The sequence below is a fragment of the Biomphalaria glabrata genome, chromosome 3 (genome assembly GCF_947242115.1).
Source record: "Biomphalaria glabrata chromosome 3, xgBioGlab47.1, whole genome shotgun sequence".
Classification (NCBI taxonomy): Eukaryota; Metazoa; Mollusca; class Gastropoda; family Planorbidae; genus Biomphalaria; species Biomphalaria glabrata.
In genome coordinates, this window is record NC_074713.1 from 24,994,821 (window position 1) to 25,012,065 (window position 17,245).

The 17,245-nt window shown below is 38.1% G+C and overlaps 1 protein-coding gene across 9 annotated transcripts in view; it reads right to left on the reverse strand.

The window, feature by feature from the left end:
• Positions 1 to 17,245, reverse strand: part of LOC106067020 (apoptosis-stimulating of p53 protein 1-like) — a 102,069-nt gene that overhangs the window by 23,971 nt on the left and 60,853 nt on the right. Inside the window, exons 1-2 of one of the 9 annotated variants that reach the window (XM_056024142.1) lie at positions 5,911 to 6,074; positions 4,094 to 4,236 (exon numbers count right to left, since the gene is read on the reverse strand). The exons of 7 other annotated variants lie outside the window; for them this stretch is intronic. In XM_056024142.1, coding sequence (XP_055880117.1) covers positions 4,094 to 4,216 — 123 coding nt within the window. In that variant the 5' untranslated portion in view covers positions 4,217 to 4,236; positions 5,911 to 6,074. Of the gene's footprint in view, positions 1 to 4,093; positions 4,237 to 5,910; positions 6,075 to 17,245 lie in introns of those variants that run through there. One more of the 9 variants, XM_056024146.1, reaches the window with a different exon arrangement.

The following is a 17,245-nucleotide window of genomic DNA, read 5'->3' on the forward strand; positions in this document are numbered from 1 at the left end:
TCCATGACAAGACCGAAAAGATACCGGTATCCTCCCCCTAAAGAAGTGATTATAATACAAGTGATTAGGATTAAAGTGTTAGCTAAGGGAACAAAGCAAGGGTAATGGAACAACACTTTAACAATATTTACATCTTCTACTACTACAATTCACCCGGCGGACATATTTCTACTGTTTACCAGACTGGCAAAATGGCTTACTTCTATAATGCCATACTTTCACGAGTAGAGCCATCTTGATCTGGGGAATCAGTTCTGGGATTTCGTTGCCACCAAACAAAAAAGCTCGGCAGACATAAAAGCACGCGGCTGTCCTGAATGGTGTGTAAAGTCACGTGACGGCTAATTAAAGAGATTACTTAAATAACATGAGCAGGTGTGATCTCAAACTAAGATTTCCAATAACTGGAAGGATTTCCTCCAGTACCGGCTGGTAGACCACGTGACAATCAACAAGTCCACCGCGCGGATTACATGGCACTAGAGCTGGCTCCCAATCACTGAAGCTGAAGAATGGAACATAGTATAGCATGCCACGATGACACCTTACAGTCCAGACATTACGGTTTGGACATTAAGAAAGATTTTCACCACTTCGGCTGACAAGCGGCTAATTCTTTGATCATTCGATGGAGCATAGTATGCTTCTGGTCAAATTCCCCGTAACAATCCCACACCCCCTCCCCAAACACACCCACCCCAATCTGCAAACTGCGCAGTGGGATCACCTATGTCTAAGATCAAAAGTATAGGTTTAGTTAGTGGGCCTGGTCACTGATGAAGGACCTAACTGGGTTACGTCAACCGACTAAAACCTACTTCATAATCGCAAAACCTTGAAAATGTCACATGTCAAGACAGACGGTGAGACGACATAGTTCGATTTGTTCAAGTACGGTACACAGTAAGGAAAGTCATTCAGTGCGGGTCTCTCCAACATACCACGGCAAGTGTAACACGAGTGTCTACACGACAGACAAGACTTATGGAGCTGGATGCTGGAACGTGAACATGTACGCGAGAAGAACTGTAGCAGTCAATACAATGACAAAAGATTTAGGAAGGATACACATTTATGATCGGTACCAGCAATTAAAGATTCCGGACGTTATCGCTGGTGCCGATCATAAACTTTATATAAATATCTAGATCTCTACATTTAACGTATTGTTGGTTGTGGTGCCAAGTAGCTGTTTCACACAAAAGCGATATAAAAATAATAAAAGTTTGTTCTACTCAAACTTCTAGATTCCTTCTCAGCTCAGTTGCACTGCCGTTATTGCATTCCAAACTTAAACAAAAGGCAAAAGGTGTGAATTAACACGAAATTTTTGTATTTGTTTCAAAAATATTTGTTTATATTTATGATCAGATAAAATGTTGTTGTTTTTTTTTAAAGAGTATGATGTTGCATTTAGGATCAAATATTAAACATTTCAACTGCCATCTTAAAAAAAAAAACAAAAAAAAAAAAACACGTTCGTCCGTCTGTCACGTTAAAACTAAAAGCGACTTGAAAATCACGATTTCACCATCATTGATGATGCTAAACCATAAGCGACTAGAAAAATAAAAGGTATAGCATTGACCTGGCATAGACTACAACACCTGCAAGCGGGGTGGCATCAGGTCAAAAGGCTACTTCCGACCACATGTTCCGGTCCCTAAGAGGTTACCATACCGCCTGGCGTCCAGGAAAGTGGGTCAAGAACAGAGCGAAATCTGTTTTTTCATGTCTGTCGTCCATTTGTTGTCCAGGACAAAGTCAGCGAGATACGACACACACACAAACAAGGGAGCGGTCAACATCAAAACCCACAACACGTAGAAGTGACTACTAAGTAGTCGGACATGTTCTGACCAATACTTGTGTGTGTGTGCGAGAGAGAGGGGGGGGGGGTATATTCCACAAGATTGACTACGGGAAATGGAAGACATAATTTGACAGGTCTGGGAAACCAAAAATTCTCGACCTGTATGTTGACATGTATGCACTACACAAACCAGCAGGGTTTCTGCCCAGGACTTTTGCAAGAGAGGATTTGAGCGTCTAAAACCCTCACTCTAATGGAGTTTGGTGATGATGATAATTTGATAGGTCACAAAAACACATTTCATAACTCTCACAAATGATCTCATGCGCCTTGAAAGATTTCGATTAACCTCTACCGAAGAAAACCCCCAATGAAAGGTGATGTGTATGTGTCCGTGTGTGTGAGGCCGACGCTGAGAGGCCAGTCTGTGTAGTTCACCAGGTTGACACCAGTTTTCAATTTGTCAGGCATGCCTTGCATGTTAAACAGAGGAAGGTAGATATTTGCTACAACACACGCAGGATGTCTAGCGAATCAGAGCACTGTGTTGTCTGAATTGAAACCGAGACAGCGCAATGATTATTATGTCTGTAACTACCAAGTCCTACCAACAGAAACAATAAGGGAGGACAAAACAAGGAAGCCGAGTAACAGTACTAAATATAGCTCACAAGACTAGCTTCAAAAGGATGGGACACAATTCATGTGGAGACAAAGTGAAAACAGGAAACAAAAAAAAAATGTATTAAAGCTTTCAAAGAAATGAATTTTTATTTTTAGAAGACAAAGAACGTTATAGTTGAGATTAAAACAGATAGGGCTTTTTGATATTGATGGGTTTTCAATGACCATTAGCTACCCACATTACAGAAAACCAAATCAAGTTTTTTACTTTCAAAATAAATTTCAAAGGAAAGAGCATATTCTGAAGACACCCACTGTAGTACATAAACAGAAAGTTTATTTTAGATTGTTGTTACCGACACTCTTACAGGTACAATATTCTTGTTACATTGTAGAGACAAATTGTAACCACGTCAGCTCGTGGTTGGCAGTGTCATCCCCGTGAATAAATCTTGTGCAGGAGAATCGTCCCTGCATAACACGTCCTAACTATGTGCCGGTTATAAATCACCTCAATACAAACCAGACATTTCCCCACAGGTGAGCTTGACCCACAAAAGTATCCCTGCCCTATTCTCATTACCAACCGCAATATTAGAGCGAATTACTCTGAACAAACTACACACACACATTGACTTATTAACAAGATTTAGTACCAAACATTGCAAGAGTCATCATAGAGTCACAAAGCCCAGAAACTTGTCCTAGAGAGAGATATTTTGATTTTAGTGAAAGTAAATATTGAGAAGACCGTTTAGGGCTCTTAGATAATGTTCTTAAAACAACCTAGATTCACAATCTATGCAGTGTCCTTAGAACAACTTACATTCATTATCAATGTCCCTAAAAACAACCTAAGATTCATTAGTCACTATTAACGTTCATTCGCCATCAACATACTGGAGTCTTTTAAGGCATCAAAAATAAGGTAGCATTCCTTAGGAAGTCATTCACATGTGACATTCCTACCACACAAGAATGCTATTGCCCTTGTTCAGTCATTATATGGGTTAAAGACCTTAGTTAATCCAGGAAACACACACAAGTGCTCGAGTATCAAATTTCAAACTTCCAAAGTTTTCAAACAAAAAAAATGTAAACCTAAAGAAAGTATACATTTGTGTATGGTTTAAAGATTGTTTAATTTTTCATTCTATACTATCCATCAATCACACTACGACTTTAAGACTATTGGTACAAATAAAATTGTTAAAACACTGTCATTTCTTAAACCTTAGTTCAATGAGTGTACTGTCTACGTGGTAGGCTCACATGCAGTCACCAAAAAAAAAATAATTAAATAAATATATTGTGTACACAAATATTTATGCTCAGCTATAGGTGTATATAATGTATATATAATAATAGTTTAATTTTGTGTTTATTATAGAATTACAAAAACAACAACAACAAAAATGAAGCATCAATACAGAAAGCATGATCTAAGATGTGTATGAACAAAGCCTTTAGAAAACAAAATAATAAAATCAAGTTACATTTGTGTAGGGGAACCAAAGCCTGTGAACACTCAAAAAGAGAGAGTTGGTGGTTGAGGGAGGGGGGTGATTAAAACAAAAGCGAAAGTAATTGACCAGTCCACTTTTAATGCACAAGAGGGTACATGTGTATGGTACATTGTTAGGCACGTCTACTGACCATTCTGACATAGTTCTCAAGCTGGGCGTTGACCACGTACAGAGTCTTAAGGTCCCAGTCCTCCTCTCTGTCATGGTAGGTATCATAGAAAAACTTCCACCTGGGAATGAGCTCAGAGGTCATAATGATGTGGGTTCCTCCTTCTGGGTCACAGAATGCAAGCCACAGAAAATAAAAATCACCAAATCCAAATCACATGACTTCAACCAGTTTGAATGTATAACCTCACTAACACAATTAGCAGTAGGCTTAATAGGACAACACCAATGTAACTTCACATACAGTGATATGTCAGCTCATTAATCATAATAACTATTTTATTATAAAATCAAGTCTACTAGTCCTGAAGATGGGAAGGTCAAAATAAAAATGATATTAAGGGACATTTTCCAATCTCTAATGCTATAAAATTATATAGTTTTACATTGGCTTTGCACGTGATTAAAAAAACTTGATCTAAACAGTGTGTAAGTATTTCTCCTCTGATATGTGTTGGTGTAGCCTATCAGATATAAACAACAAATAATGCAAAAAGATATAATCATTATCTCTATACTTTTTAGTTAGTCTAATCATTAAATCTTGTTATCTGATTAGATGTTAAAAATTTTGTAAACATTATTTTAGGGGCCATTTAAATGTAGTTTGATAAGGTATCTCAACTGTTAGCAAGTTTAATCCAAGGAACACTGCTATTACATCACAGCTGACATCAAAGATATAACCCTAACTGGCATCCAACAAATTAATATTATCTGATAACCTTAAGAGTCTATAGGATTATAGGCACACAAAAAAAGTTTGCAATTTTGGCAAGTTGAAATTAATCCAGAATATGTTTTGTGTTTCAGTGGCTGTCATTTCTAGTCTTCCATTCTTTTAAATCCCCTTTATGTTACATGGTCGTCATGGTTCAGTGCTCTCCCAATCTGGACAGAGATATGTTCTCTATAACTCTATATAGTGAGTGTAACATTGTCATAATGTGTTTAGACAATGAGACCTATTTTTATAGTCAGTATTTTCATTACATAACCAGACATAACTGGAACAACTTCATTACATCTCATTAAAATCAGAATTTAAAGGCATGTTCAAATAATACAGATTCCATAGAATCTTAAAATTTTAGATCTATGTAGAATTAAAATCTTGATATATCTAGATTTGTATCTAGATTCAATCATACTCAATTCATACAGCCTAGACACTAAGATGGGTTACAGGCTAGAATATAAGGCCTACTGAATATATTTTCTGATCTAGATTATCATTTATGCTATCATTATTTATATGTATAATAGATCTCTATAACTAGGACTAGATTAGATAGATATCTATATCATCTACTAGATTCTAATAATTTCTATATATTCTAAATTTGTATGTTTATAGATCTATCATCATCTACTAGATACAAGATTAGAATAGATCTACTCATTTAATAACTCATTAACTGATATCAGTCACAGTGATATAGACCTATCATTTTATTATCATTTAATGATTTATTATGATCTAGTCTAGATTCTAGATCTAGATTACCAACAAAACTAACTACCACAAGGAGAATTAAGTCTATAAATACTCTAAAATCTACATAGATCCAGAGTCTATAAACTTCCATAGACACAGTCCATTAGATAGCCAGCCACTAGATACAAAATGAACCGCTGTCCCAATGTAAACAAACGCCAAAACTACACCCATGGCCATGGGGCACAAGAACGAAATTAAAAGACAAGTGTATCACACACTGTTTCACAGTTCAATGACTCTCAGAATATCAGACAGATGGACAGACAAAGCATTCCTACCTGTCCACTAAAATGCCTCCTTCCACCGTCCAACATCTTCGAAACAAAAAAAAAGGTGTGTTCTTCCTGTCTACCTACGAGTTTTCCTAGCAGGTGAAAAGGCACAGGTAGTCCAAAATGGCCGCCATTACCCAGAGAATGAATGGGGTCACGTGACACGCGTCATTTTTTTTTCTTCCTCCACAGCTGCGCTGACCTGAATGTAGCGTTGTGTGCTGAGGGGATAAAGAATGCGTTACCCCCGATAGCCTCCAATGATAAGTTACTTACACTAGATCTAGACTCGAGTAAGTTTTGTAACAAAATAAAAGTTGCACACATCCATTCATTAAACCTTCCAGTACTAAATATAGATCTTAATCAGACTATGGATATGAGAAAATCGATCTAAAAATAAAATAACCTCGGACTAGAATAAAAAAACGTCTCTAAACAGGAGAAATAAATCTCTAGATTATCTACATTTCTGTTCTCAATTCATTCTGGACTTAACGTTAAACAAAAACAACGCAACCTAAAATGTTCATAATGTACAATAATGACTGTATTAATTAAACCTACTGGTATTGTAAGGGTTTATATGTTTTAACAATCCTACTGTAAATCTAGTTGAGGTGAGGTCAATGTTTGGGTGAAATGATGTCAATGGGGAATAAAAGAATAAACAAATTTGTTGGAAGTCGTTGGTACCACTCATCCAAAAGAATGGGAGGGAGAGTAGTAAAACACTATAAGATGATGCCAGTTGTAATAGGTAGACCAATTATTGTTTACGGTGAAGAGTTGTTTGTTTTTTGTATTCGCCTTTGTTAAAACAGGTCACATGTTGACATCAAGTTAACCGTCTGATTACGCTCGGGTTTGATCTGCTAAGCCTATGCTGATCTCTTTGTTTGGTTTTAATTAAATGTGCTATTTTAGGATGGGCTTCTATTACGGGATCGGTATGTTATGGAATGCACGAACATATAGGATTTTCTTTTTCAGACTAAATGATTTCATTTCTAAGCTGACTCGGGCGTAGACCTAAGAGAAAAGACACACACAGAAAATGACTTTTTTTTTTAAAAAAAATTCCTTATGCTAGGACAAATTCACATAAGTGCTCGATCTTAATTTCTTTCCCAGTGCAATCGGAACATGCAACGGGTTGACTGAATCAGACATGAAAGCCAACGAATTAGCAGAGTTTACGTCTCTAACTAACGTGTACACATAGAATTACACGTGGATACGCGTAGGACGTAATCATCGTTTTTTTTTATAAGGAACATCTTTAACTTATAAGATAAGACGATGCGTTTAAAATATCGCAATGAAATATAGCGATAGGTAGCCAGACGCCTGGGCATAAATCTGATTATCTAGATAAGAGTGAAGAGGAGTGATGGATTTAGTCCTATTCTAATCTGCAAGTAGTCAACCATTTACTAATCTAGCCCAAAATATTTTATTTTAAATGTATTTTCGCAATTGTTTAACATTTTTTGGCAAAGAAAAATAAATAGAAAAATAATAATTAACAGATTGCTGGCTAAAGTAGTAGCTGAAATTAACCTGTAATCCAAAGCATGGTCTCGCATCAAGTTCTAAACCAACGAAGCAGCATGTTTTAGAGCAGTGGTTCCCAGACTTTTCCCGCCACGGAACACTTCGCACATTCTGAGTATTTAGCGGAACACTTTGCTTATTTTTTTTTTTTAGAGAGGTTAATTCATGTGGTGGCCTACTAGCTAATTATTCCAGCAGTTCGTGGAACAACTATTCAGGCCTGGCGGAAACACTAGGGTTCCACGGAACACAGTTTGGGAAACACTGTTATAGAGTGTGTGTGTTTGTTTGATATCTGATGTAATTTTTTAAAGGATTTACGGCATGTGAGTGTATTAAACAGAGGGAATCACTGATGACAGACGACAGGACGCAATGAAATGTGAGATGGTTTAGCGAGAACAGTGGGCTAGATTTGAAATGAGTGAAGATTGTTTTTAAAAAAATTGACATCTCGTTGCTCAACTAGTGTTTTCGTATATTTGTAACGTGACAACATTATAAGCATGTAAATATTTATTCATAAAACTCAAGTGTTTAAAGAAGAGAATTTTGAGCTTTATTTCTAATTTCTGCATCAAGTTAATGAACACAACCTCAAGGGTAAGTTAGACTAGCTGTCCGGGATTACGTCGCAACACAAATAATACTCACAAATGTAAAAAGAAGATAACTTATATAAGTTAACAGCAGTGGCGTAGCTAGAGTGGGGGGAGGGGGAGAATTTTAAAATCCCCCCGAGCCCCCACTTGAGGGCGGCCCCCAAATGAGAGTTCGAAATTGTTTCTTACATTAAATATTAAATATTACGCCAAATGCAGGGGCCGCCGAAGAGGTCAAGCCCTCTGGGCCCCCAAATGATGGCAAATTCCTAGCTACGCCACTGTTTAACAGAAGCTAATAGGTCAACAGTAAAGATTTTATAAGATATATCAGCCAGGTATAAAAAGGAAGGAAAATTGACGCGCTAGTAAATCGAAAACCAAATTATCAGGTAAAATTACGTTTGTCAGGAGAAGTTTACAAAAGCACGTAATTAAAACAAGCAGATCTACTTCAAACACAGACAGAAATGTAGACTACTTAAAACACGTTCTTAGACAGAAATGTAGACTACTTAAAACACGTTCTTAGACAGAAATGTAGACTACTTAAAACACAGACAGAAATGTAGACTACTTAAAACACGTTCTTAGACAGAAATGTAGACTACTTAGAACACGTTATCAAACTACGTATTTGAGGTAGGCCTATTACAATTAGTTCAAACTAGTGACGCCAACAAAACACGTCATTAAAACATGTTCTTACAGCACGGACTTAAAAAAAAAAAAAAAAAAACAAGCATCTGGGGCTGCATCTATTACAATTAATTCAAACTAAAGAACTCAACGAACACACAGAAGACTAGTTTTCTCTATTTCACTGAACTCACAACTATTTCAGTTTATTTTATTTTCTTGTATTATTTCGAAGCCAAACAGCCCACTTTCTCTCTCCCCTCCTGGCCACCCCTGTGTTTCGCTCTTCTCCATCGAATGCTGCTTCACCGGTGACACGACACTACTGACACTGTCGCGTTTAAAATATACAACAAACGGGATACACTGAAAGCAGATTAGTTCGCACCGAAAAAGTAGGTCACACCGAGGTGTAGGTACGTAGTACACGGTGTACAGGCATACCTGACCAGTGCCCTCCCCCCTTTCAACCGTATTTTTGTTCTCACATGTAGGTATGTAGAGGTGGGATTAAATCGGAGGCTGAAGCGTGGGAAGATGTTAGAAAACAACGCATAGAACAAGGCAAACCTTCAGGTTTCTTTGAGATTATTAGTTGTGTGGCTTGGAGAAAACAGTATCACAAATAATTATTAAAAAAAAAAAGAAAAAACGCAATATCACTGTCTTGTCCCTCAATACTGTAAGGTTTTGCACTCTTTTCAATATAAAACAAATGTATTACCCTAATTAACTAATTGTTGTTGTTTTTTAATTGATTTATGTATTTTTAGGAACTATGAATAATTGCGCGAAATTTCAACTTCATCCGAGAATGAGAAGTTAGAGAAAAAACGTGTACAAAATGTGAACCAGACAGACGGACAGACAGACGGAGTGAGTTAATAGAAGGTTTATTTTTTTAAAAGTTATAACTAGTTCCTACTATAGCAGATTGAAATATCTGACTAAGGTTCTTAACATCCAGTAGCCTCCTGGACATGTGATATACGGCCTTGGACTTTCATCTCGATGCTGCCAGATTTAAACTCTGCCTCCACCCCATGGTGTCCTTCAGACCTAAAGTTCTAAACAAATTAAATAGAAACAAATACTTTGGGGAAAAAAACTCGCTCCATGGAGTGATATTGTATCAATTATTTTGAGTCAATCATATAATCTATCTATATTCTCTTCTTCCCTCAACAGTTTAAACGAGTAGTAAGGAGTAAAGGAAAGATCAATCTGCGGATAGTCCACGAGAAAACACAAGAGTAATGTTCACATTACGGATGACTGGCTGCGCGATGGACTGTCGTTTAAATTTATCAAACCTTGCCCGCTCCCATCCACCTTTGTCCAGCGGGAGGTTTGGACTAGGAACTAATCTAAGTAATCTACTATATATATATATATATATATATATATATATATATATATATATATATATATATATATATATATATATATATATATATATATAAATAGCAGGGCCGACTTAACCATTGTGGGGCCCTATGCAAAACGGATTTCGCTAGGCCAAGTTTGGGTAGGGAACAGGATAATAAGTGAAATTTAAGTGTTTGTTTTAGAAAATAAATTCGTCTATGAATTTGATTCATTCTTTACTACGCACAGAATTACTTTACGAGCCTTGCGTGTAGCAAAGTCATACAGTATATCATAATAATTCTGTTACATACATAGATCACGCTCAATAGCAAGAATTACCGAATGTTTCAATCTATCTTTGAGAATTGTTGACCTCAAGTAATTCTTCATTAGTTTGAGGCGCGAGAAGCTTCTTTCACCAGATTACACAATTACGGCTGATGCATAATGCCGCTCATAAGATTGGCGTTTTCCTTATTGAATGACACCCTAAAATGACAATTTTTGTCTATATATTTCCGTATATTTTAAGGACTTTTTTCGTATATTTTGCGATTTCGGGAGATTTCCAGGAGCTCCTGGTAAATCGACAGGAGGGCGCGGGAAATCTGTTTTGTTATAAAATGGTTTAATTTAATAATTTATACACCTTGAATTAGAGCGGGTCCTATGAAAGTGCGGGGCCCACTGCGGTCGCATAAGTGAGGAGCCCACTGCGGTCACCTAAGGCCGGCCCTGCAAAATAACGGCGTATGCTACGCCGCCGGTCAACTATATATATATATGGCTCCTTTTGTCTCGAAATGCAATGGATGCGCCCAAATGAGTCACTGGTTTTGGCTTAATCTTGAGACGGGGCAGAATCTGGTGTGGCTAATCAAGCCAATTCTAGAACGGCTGACTTTGCCACAATTCGTACATGTGTATGCCTCTGATTTAGGGCTAGCAGACAGGGCAGCTTTCTTTTTTTTTACCTCTTGATTAAAGCCGCTTCAATTCTTTTGTTCTCAGCAAGGGTTGTCCCAGCACGCACAGTCTGTCTCCATGCACTCGGCCTTTGGCTATGTTTTCCCACATATTTTCGATGATGCCTGAGGCTCTCATGTCTCGCTTGCAGACATCTCTATATGTTAGTCTTGGGCGGCCCTTGGGTCTGACTCCTTCCACAAGCTCAGCATATAAGATATCTTTCGGGATTCTGCCATCTGGCATGCGGGTGACATGTCCGAGCCAGCGTAATCTTCTTTGTGTCAGGAGAGCATACATGCTGTTCATATTGGCCAATCTCAAAACATCCTGATTGGAGACATGGTCCCTCCAAGAGATGCCCATTATGCGTCTCAGGCAGCGCAAGTGGAAACTATTCAATCTGTGCTCTTGGTACATGTATGTTGACCAGCTTTCACTGCCATAAAGGAGAGTGCTCACAACACAGGCGTTGTAGACTAGGATTTTGGTCGCTGTGGTCAATTTATCATTTTCCCAGACGCGCTTGGAGAGTTTTGCCAATGCTGTGGTAGCTTTTCCTATCCTTTTTGTCAACTCGATGTCTAAGTCTAGGTTACTGACAATTGTTGAACCCAAGTAGGTAAATTCCTGCACCACTGAAAGGGTGTGGTTCCCAATTTGTATTATAGGTATTTCTGCGACGTCTTGTGCCAGGATTTCGGTCTTGGAGAGACTTATAGTAAGGCTAAACTCTTGACAAGCAGCTGCTAAGGCGTTCACTAGCTTCTGTAGACCTCCTTGTGAGTGAGATACGAGTGCCGCGTCATCGGCAAACAGCAGCTCCCTTATCAAGATACGACGCCTTTTCGTTTTGGCTTTAAGACGTGCCAGGTTAAAGAGCCTTCCACCGGATCTGCTATGGATGTATATTCCGTCTTCCAGGGATTTAAAAGCACTGGATAGTACGACTGAGAAGAAGATGCCAAATAGTGTAGGGGCCAGTACACATCCTTGTTTTACACCGCTCTTAATGGAGAATGGCCTGGAGGAAGAACTTTCAAACTGAACGGTGCCCTGCATATTTTCGTGAAAAGCTGACACTAGTTTTCTTAACTTATTTGGGCAGCAGATTCTCTCTAGTACAGCAAACAGACCGCTTCTGCTAACAAGGTCAAAGGCCTTGGTCAAATCAATAAATGCTATGAAGAGGGGTTGCTTTTGTTCTCTGCTCTTCTCCTGTAGCTGCCGTAGAGAGAAAATCATATCTGTTGTAGATCTACCTGCCCTAAAGCCACACTGCGACTCTGGATAAACACGATCTGCCAGGATCTGTAATTGCTTTAGTAACACTCTAGCAAAAGCCTTTCCGACTATGCTAAGCAGTGAGATGCCTCTGTAATTGTTACAATCAGAGCGGTCGCCTTTATTTTTATAAATTGTAACAATGTTGGAGTCTTTCAATTCTTGGGGGATCATTCCTTGTTCCCAGCACAAGCTTAGCAGTTCATGGAGTGGTTTGATTAGGGCATGTTTTCCAGCCTGAATTACTTCAGCAGGAATGCCATCTCCTCCGGGTGTTTTCCCATGTGCAAGCATGTCAATGGCAATGCTCAGCTCCTTTACTGAGGGCGTTTCGTCTAATTCCGTCAAAACTGGAAGTGATGGGAAGTTGGAAACAGCATTTGGTGAGATGGCGTTTTCAATCTGGTAGATTTCTGCATAGTGTTCTACCCATCGTTCCATTTGCAGCGCACGATCGCTGATGATTGAGCCATCTTTTGACTTGAGCGATCACCTAAGGCCGGCCCTGCAAAATAACGGCGTATGCTACGCCGCCGGTCAACTAGTCCACTATAAATGACTGAAAATTGAACCAAATGCATGCCATAATATATAGGTTAGTTGTCCAAAAAGGACAATACGTTTGGTTTATCAGTGGACATTGACACTTTGTGAGTGCGATCTGAGAAACTATTAGACTTTGTCAACTCAGTGCATGTATTCTGTCCTATTATTGATAATTTTAGTTGATCATTATTTTCGATGGAATTTGTTTAGCGCAAATTTAATACTTGAAGAAAGCTAATTGCGCTATGGTCTAATCACGTTTGTGGACCAGTTGGGGGTGGGGGGGGGGCTATCAAGGAGAAGGTTACCTTGCTCTTGCTGCCTTTCCAAAAAAAACAATTTTTAAAAAAAGTTGCTAGAGTCTGATGGAAGGCCACTGAGCTATTCGAGTACTTACAAAAAAATAGAAGCTTTTAATAGTCTATTGTTAGTTTAAAAATGTGTACCGTGTTTGTCTGGGTGCGACTATGCATGACTATTGTCACTTTAGCCCGCCGCCTATTTAATACATTTCACATATAAAACAAAGTTAATTCTTGACGACTTATTGATTGACAAATTGGTTTCATTTGTTTGTAATGAGTCCTGTGCTGTCATTGACAATGAAAAATTGTGCAAAGTTTCCACTTGATCCGAGTCTGGAAAGTGAGAGAAATAACGTGGACAAGATTTAAAACAGACAGAGGCGGAGTTGAGTTTTACCAGACAGACGGAGTGAATTGATATAAGCTTTGTAAAGGTTTCTATTGAGAGTGAAATGTTGAAAAAGTGAGCCGAATGTGGGAGTTTATAAATATACTTTGAGTGAAACATGAAAGATTTGCCATGACCATGATCAGTGGTAGAGCTTTAACATAATATTTCTACGGTGTGTCAGGAGTGAAGAATAAACGAAAATGGTGGAGTATAACCACGTTCAATATGCGGCCCAGAATGGTGACACCAACGGCACTAAATCATACATACACACACAGTGGCGTCGCTAAGGCGGGCGAGAGGTGCGGAGTGTCCCAGTAAACGCAGACATCTTTTTAAAAAAAAAGACTTAACACCAATAGCTGGATACACGACCATGCTTTCGAACGTTAGATTGTAATAAAGTCTGGTACTGGGAAAGTTTCAAAGCTACGCCCCGTACACACACATGAATATATTAAAGGAGGTAAAAATATCGAACAGGCATAGAAATGAACACCAGGATCAAAGCCGTGTACGTCAAGCAAGACGATGGGTGGTTCAAGTCCAACATTGAAAGAACAGCTACAGACACAGATCTATGAAATAAGTAACACGTGTTTAAGTTTTGATATTGAACAGAAAGATAAAACCCGCCAACCTTTTCTCTTCACCTCTTTACTACAAGTGTGCATCGTTTGAACAAATTAGATTTAACGGTATCGTGATTATTAAATATGAGATAACCTAAGGTAAGCATCTATATCACTGGCCAAAAGTGTGCACGCTGAATCTCGATTTGAGCAGCTCGCACCAGTATAATCGCAAAGTAAATGATTAATTTAAAGCCGGAATGAACAACAAGTTTAACACACATAACAACAGAAGACATCTAATCAATGCAACAGATGACAACACAAACTTTTTGGCCCATCTATTTATGTGAAGAACATTTGTCTAGATCTTCATGTTTTCTTCAACAGAATATTTCAACAGATCGATCGACACTCTGTTAGAAAACAAAAAATAAAAGGGGGGGGGGGTACAGTGAGTCATACCAGAACAGTTTTGGTTGGTCAGCTGGTATTGCACTAATGGGCTCACCAGCTTGTCGGCTGAAGTCACCGAGAGATCGGGATTTCTATCTTCCGGTTGGACAGGCCCGAGATCCAACCTGGAGGGGGGGGGGGACTTGAGAATGTCGTAATGGTGTTTCAGAACAGGCGATAGCATGATTTAATGAGCGTTAGTTTCATTCAGCAAGGACTGCGATGTTACATCTAGACACCCCGCTCCTCTCTCTAAGCTTCTAAAGAATGAAAAATAAAATAATACTAGAGATTTCATTGAATAAATTATGTCTGTAACACCCGTTTGTTAATTTGTCTGTAGTGAATGTGAAGTCTTCATTTTATCTAATCATCGGAAGAAATTAAATTATTGAAGTGAATAGGAAAAAAAACACACACAAAAAAACAGGTATGTGACAACCTCGTCCTTGAACTCAAAACTTTTTTTTTAGCGACTGACGCTAACTTGGATAAAGAGGGGGGGGGGCGTATCAGCGGTCAGTGAGGTCGTATGGACGTTAAACCTATGACCAAATTTCCAGAAAGCCCACAGCCCACAGCTAGCTCATTGCGAGACCAGAAGTGAATGTCGTCTGCTCTACCCATGACGTAAATAGATCTTCTTATCTTATATAATACAGACGTTACTTAAAAAAGAAGATGATTCCGTCCTACGCGTCATGCATTTAGTCATGCATGTAAACCAATGACTTAAATTCTACCAAGTCATTGGCTTTCCTGGCTGTCTCTGGCAACCCATTCCATGCTCTAATAGCACTAGGGAAGAAGGAGCCTTTGTACAAATTTGTCCTATTATGGAACCGAATGGAACGAAGAATATGCCTCTATCTTTGTGTTTTTCTGAGTATTTTATTAGATTTTGTTTTGTATTTAAAGATTATGGTTTTAAGTATAATTGCTACTTAACTTTAGATCTCTGTATTCTGTGTTTTTTTAAAGTCCCTCCCCCCCCCCTCTCCTCTTGTCATGTTCCCCTCCCGTCTCTCCTCTTGTCGTGTTCCCCTCCCGTCTCTCCTCTTGTCGTGTTCCCCTCCCGCCTCTCCTCTTGTCGTGTTCCCCTCTCGTCTCTCCTCTTGTCGTGTTCCCCTCCCGTCTCTCCTCTTGTCGTGTTCCCCTTCCGTCTCTCCTCTTGTCGTGTTCCCCTTCCGTCTCTCCTCTTGTCGTGTTCCCCTCCCGTCTCTCCTCTTGTCGTGTTCCCCTTCCGTCTCTCCTCTTGTCGTGTTCCCCTCCCGTCTCTCCTCTTGTCGTGTTCCCCTCCCGTCTCTCTGTTTCTTTTAATGAACAAACCTGTATGTGAACTACTACTACAACCTTCTGTTACGAGTTATCTCCCGCTGACTCCGTGACTAATTATCTTTCCTTTCTAGTGTCACCCTAAAAGCGCTGTAGTGCAATTACGTCCCTTTTGTCTCAGCTCGGCACGCTGACAATGAGAACCAAACGAAACACGAGTTTAAGTTCTGTGACAACATGACATTGATGCCTGAATTATAAAGTAAACAAGAAACAAGGTTAGGACATAAAGTTCAGTTTTACTGACCCTGCGCAAACTTTAAGAAGACCATGATAATGCTAAAATCCAGCATTTTGAATTAGAATGTTTACATAAATTTATGCAGTATGTATGTCCTTCTGTCTGTCACGTTAAGATCTTAAAAAAAAAAAAACAGCGCAAATAAAATGAAAATCACCATTAAATGTTGAGTGCTAAAAATACTTTAAGTTTTCTGAAATTGAACCATTAATAACTATTTTGTATTTAAAACTAAATATGCAACAGTAATAATAATAATAATAATAATTATAATTCTATTCCGTACAAATACAATAATTATTTTTTTTTTTACAAGATTTGAAAGTCTTATATTGTAGGGCCTATTAATAAATGTTTGATTCACATTGTATCATATTTACTACTAAATTTAATGAAAGAGAGAGAGAGAGTTTTGTTGCTGTCAAAACAGTGTAATACAAAAATAGATCTACATGATAAAATTTACATTTCTATTATTCAACATTATCATTTTGAGGTTTTCTGAAACTTTGCAATTTTAAAAGCTACATCGGCACTGAATTATTTACATTTATTAAAACAATGTTTTATAAGTTCGTATTATTTCAATAGTTGTGAATGATTCTCATTTTGCCCTTTGAGCCCAATTATCAATCTCCAATCTGATTGTTTACATTAAAGATTCTATTGTTTTAAACCAGTGATTCCCAAAGTGGTCTATATAGACCCCCAGGGGTCTACGAAGACTTCCAAGGGGTCTACGAAAGTGAAAAAATAAATTGGGGGTCCATGAGATGTCCACGGGGGTCTACGATAATAAATTTCATTTAATCTGGTTGCAACTTTAATTTTCACATCCCACTTATGTAATTATTTACTAAACTAATCTATGATTTGTACCTTGGTTAATCCTTTAAATATGTATCATGCTATTCAAATTAAAAATTGTAGCATTTAATTTTAATACTTATTTCACTAGCTAAATTTTGTCTCCATGTAACTAATGTTTAACAAAAAGAAAGACTGTACAGTGTTGATTGTTTAAAATTGGGATTCATTCTTTCCTTGTCAAATAAGCGGTTTTATGACGAAATGAA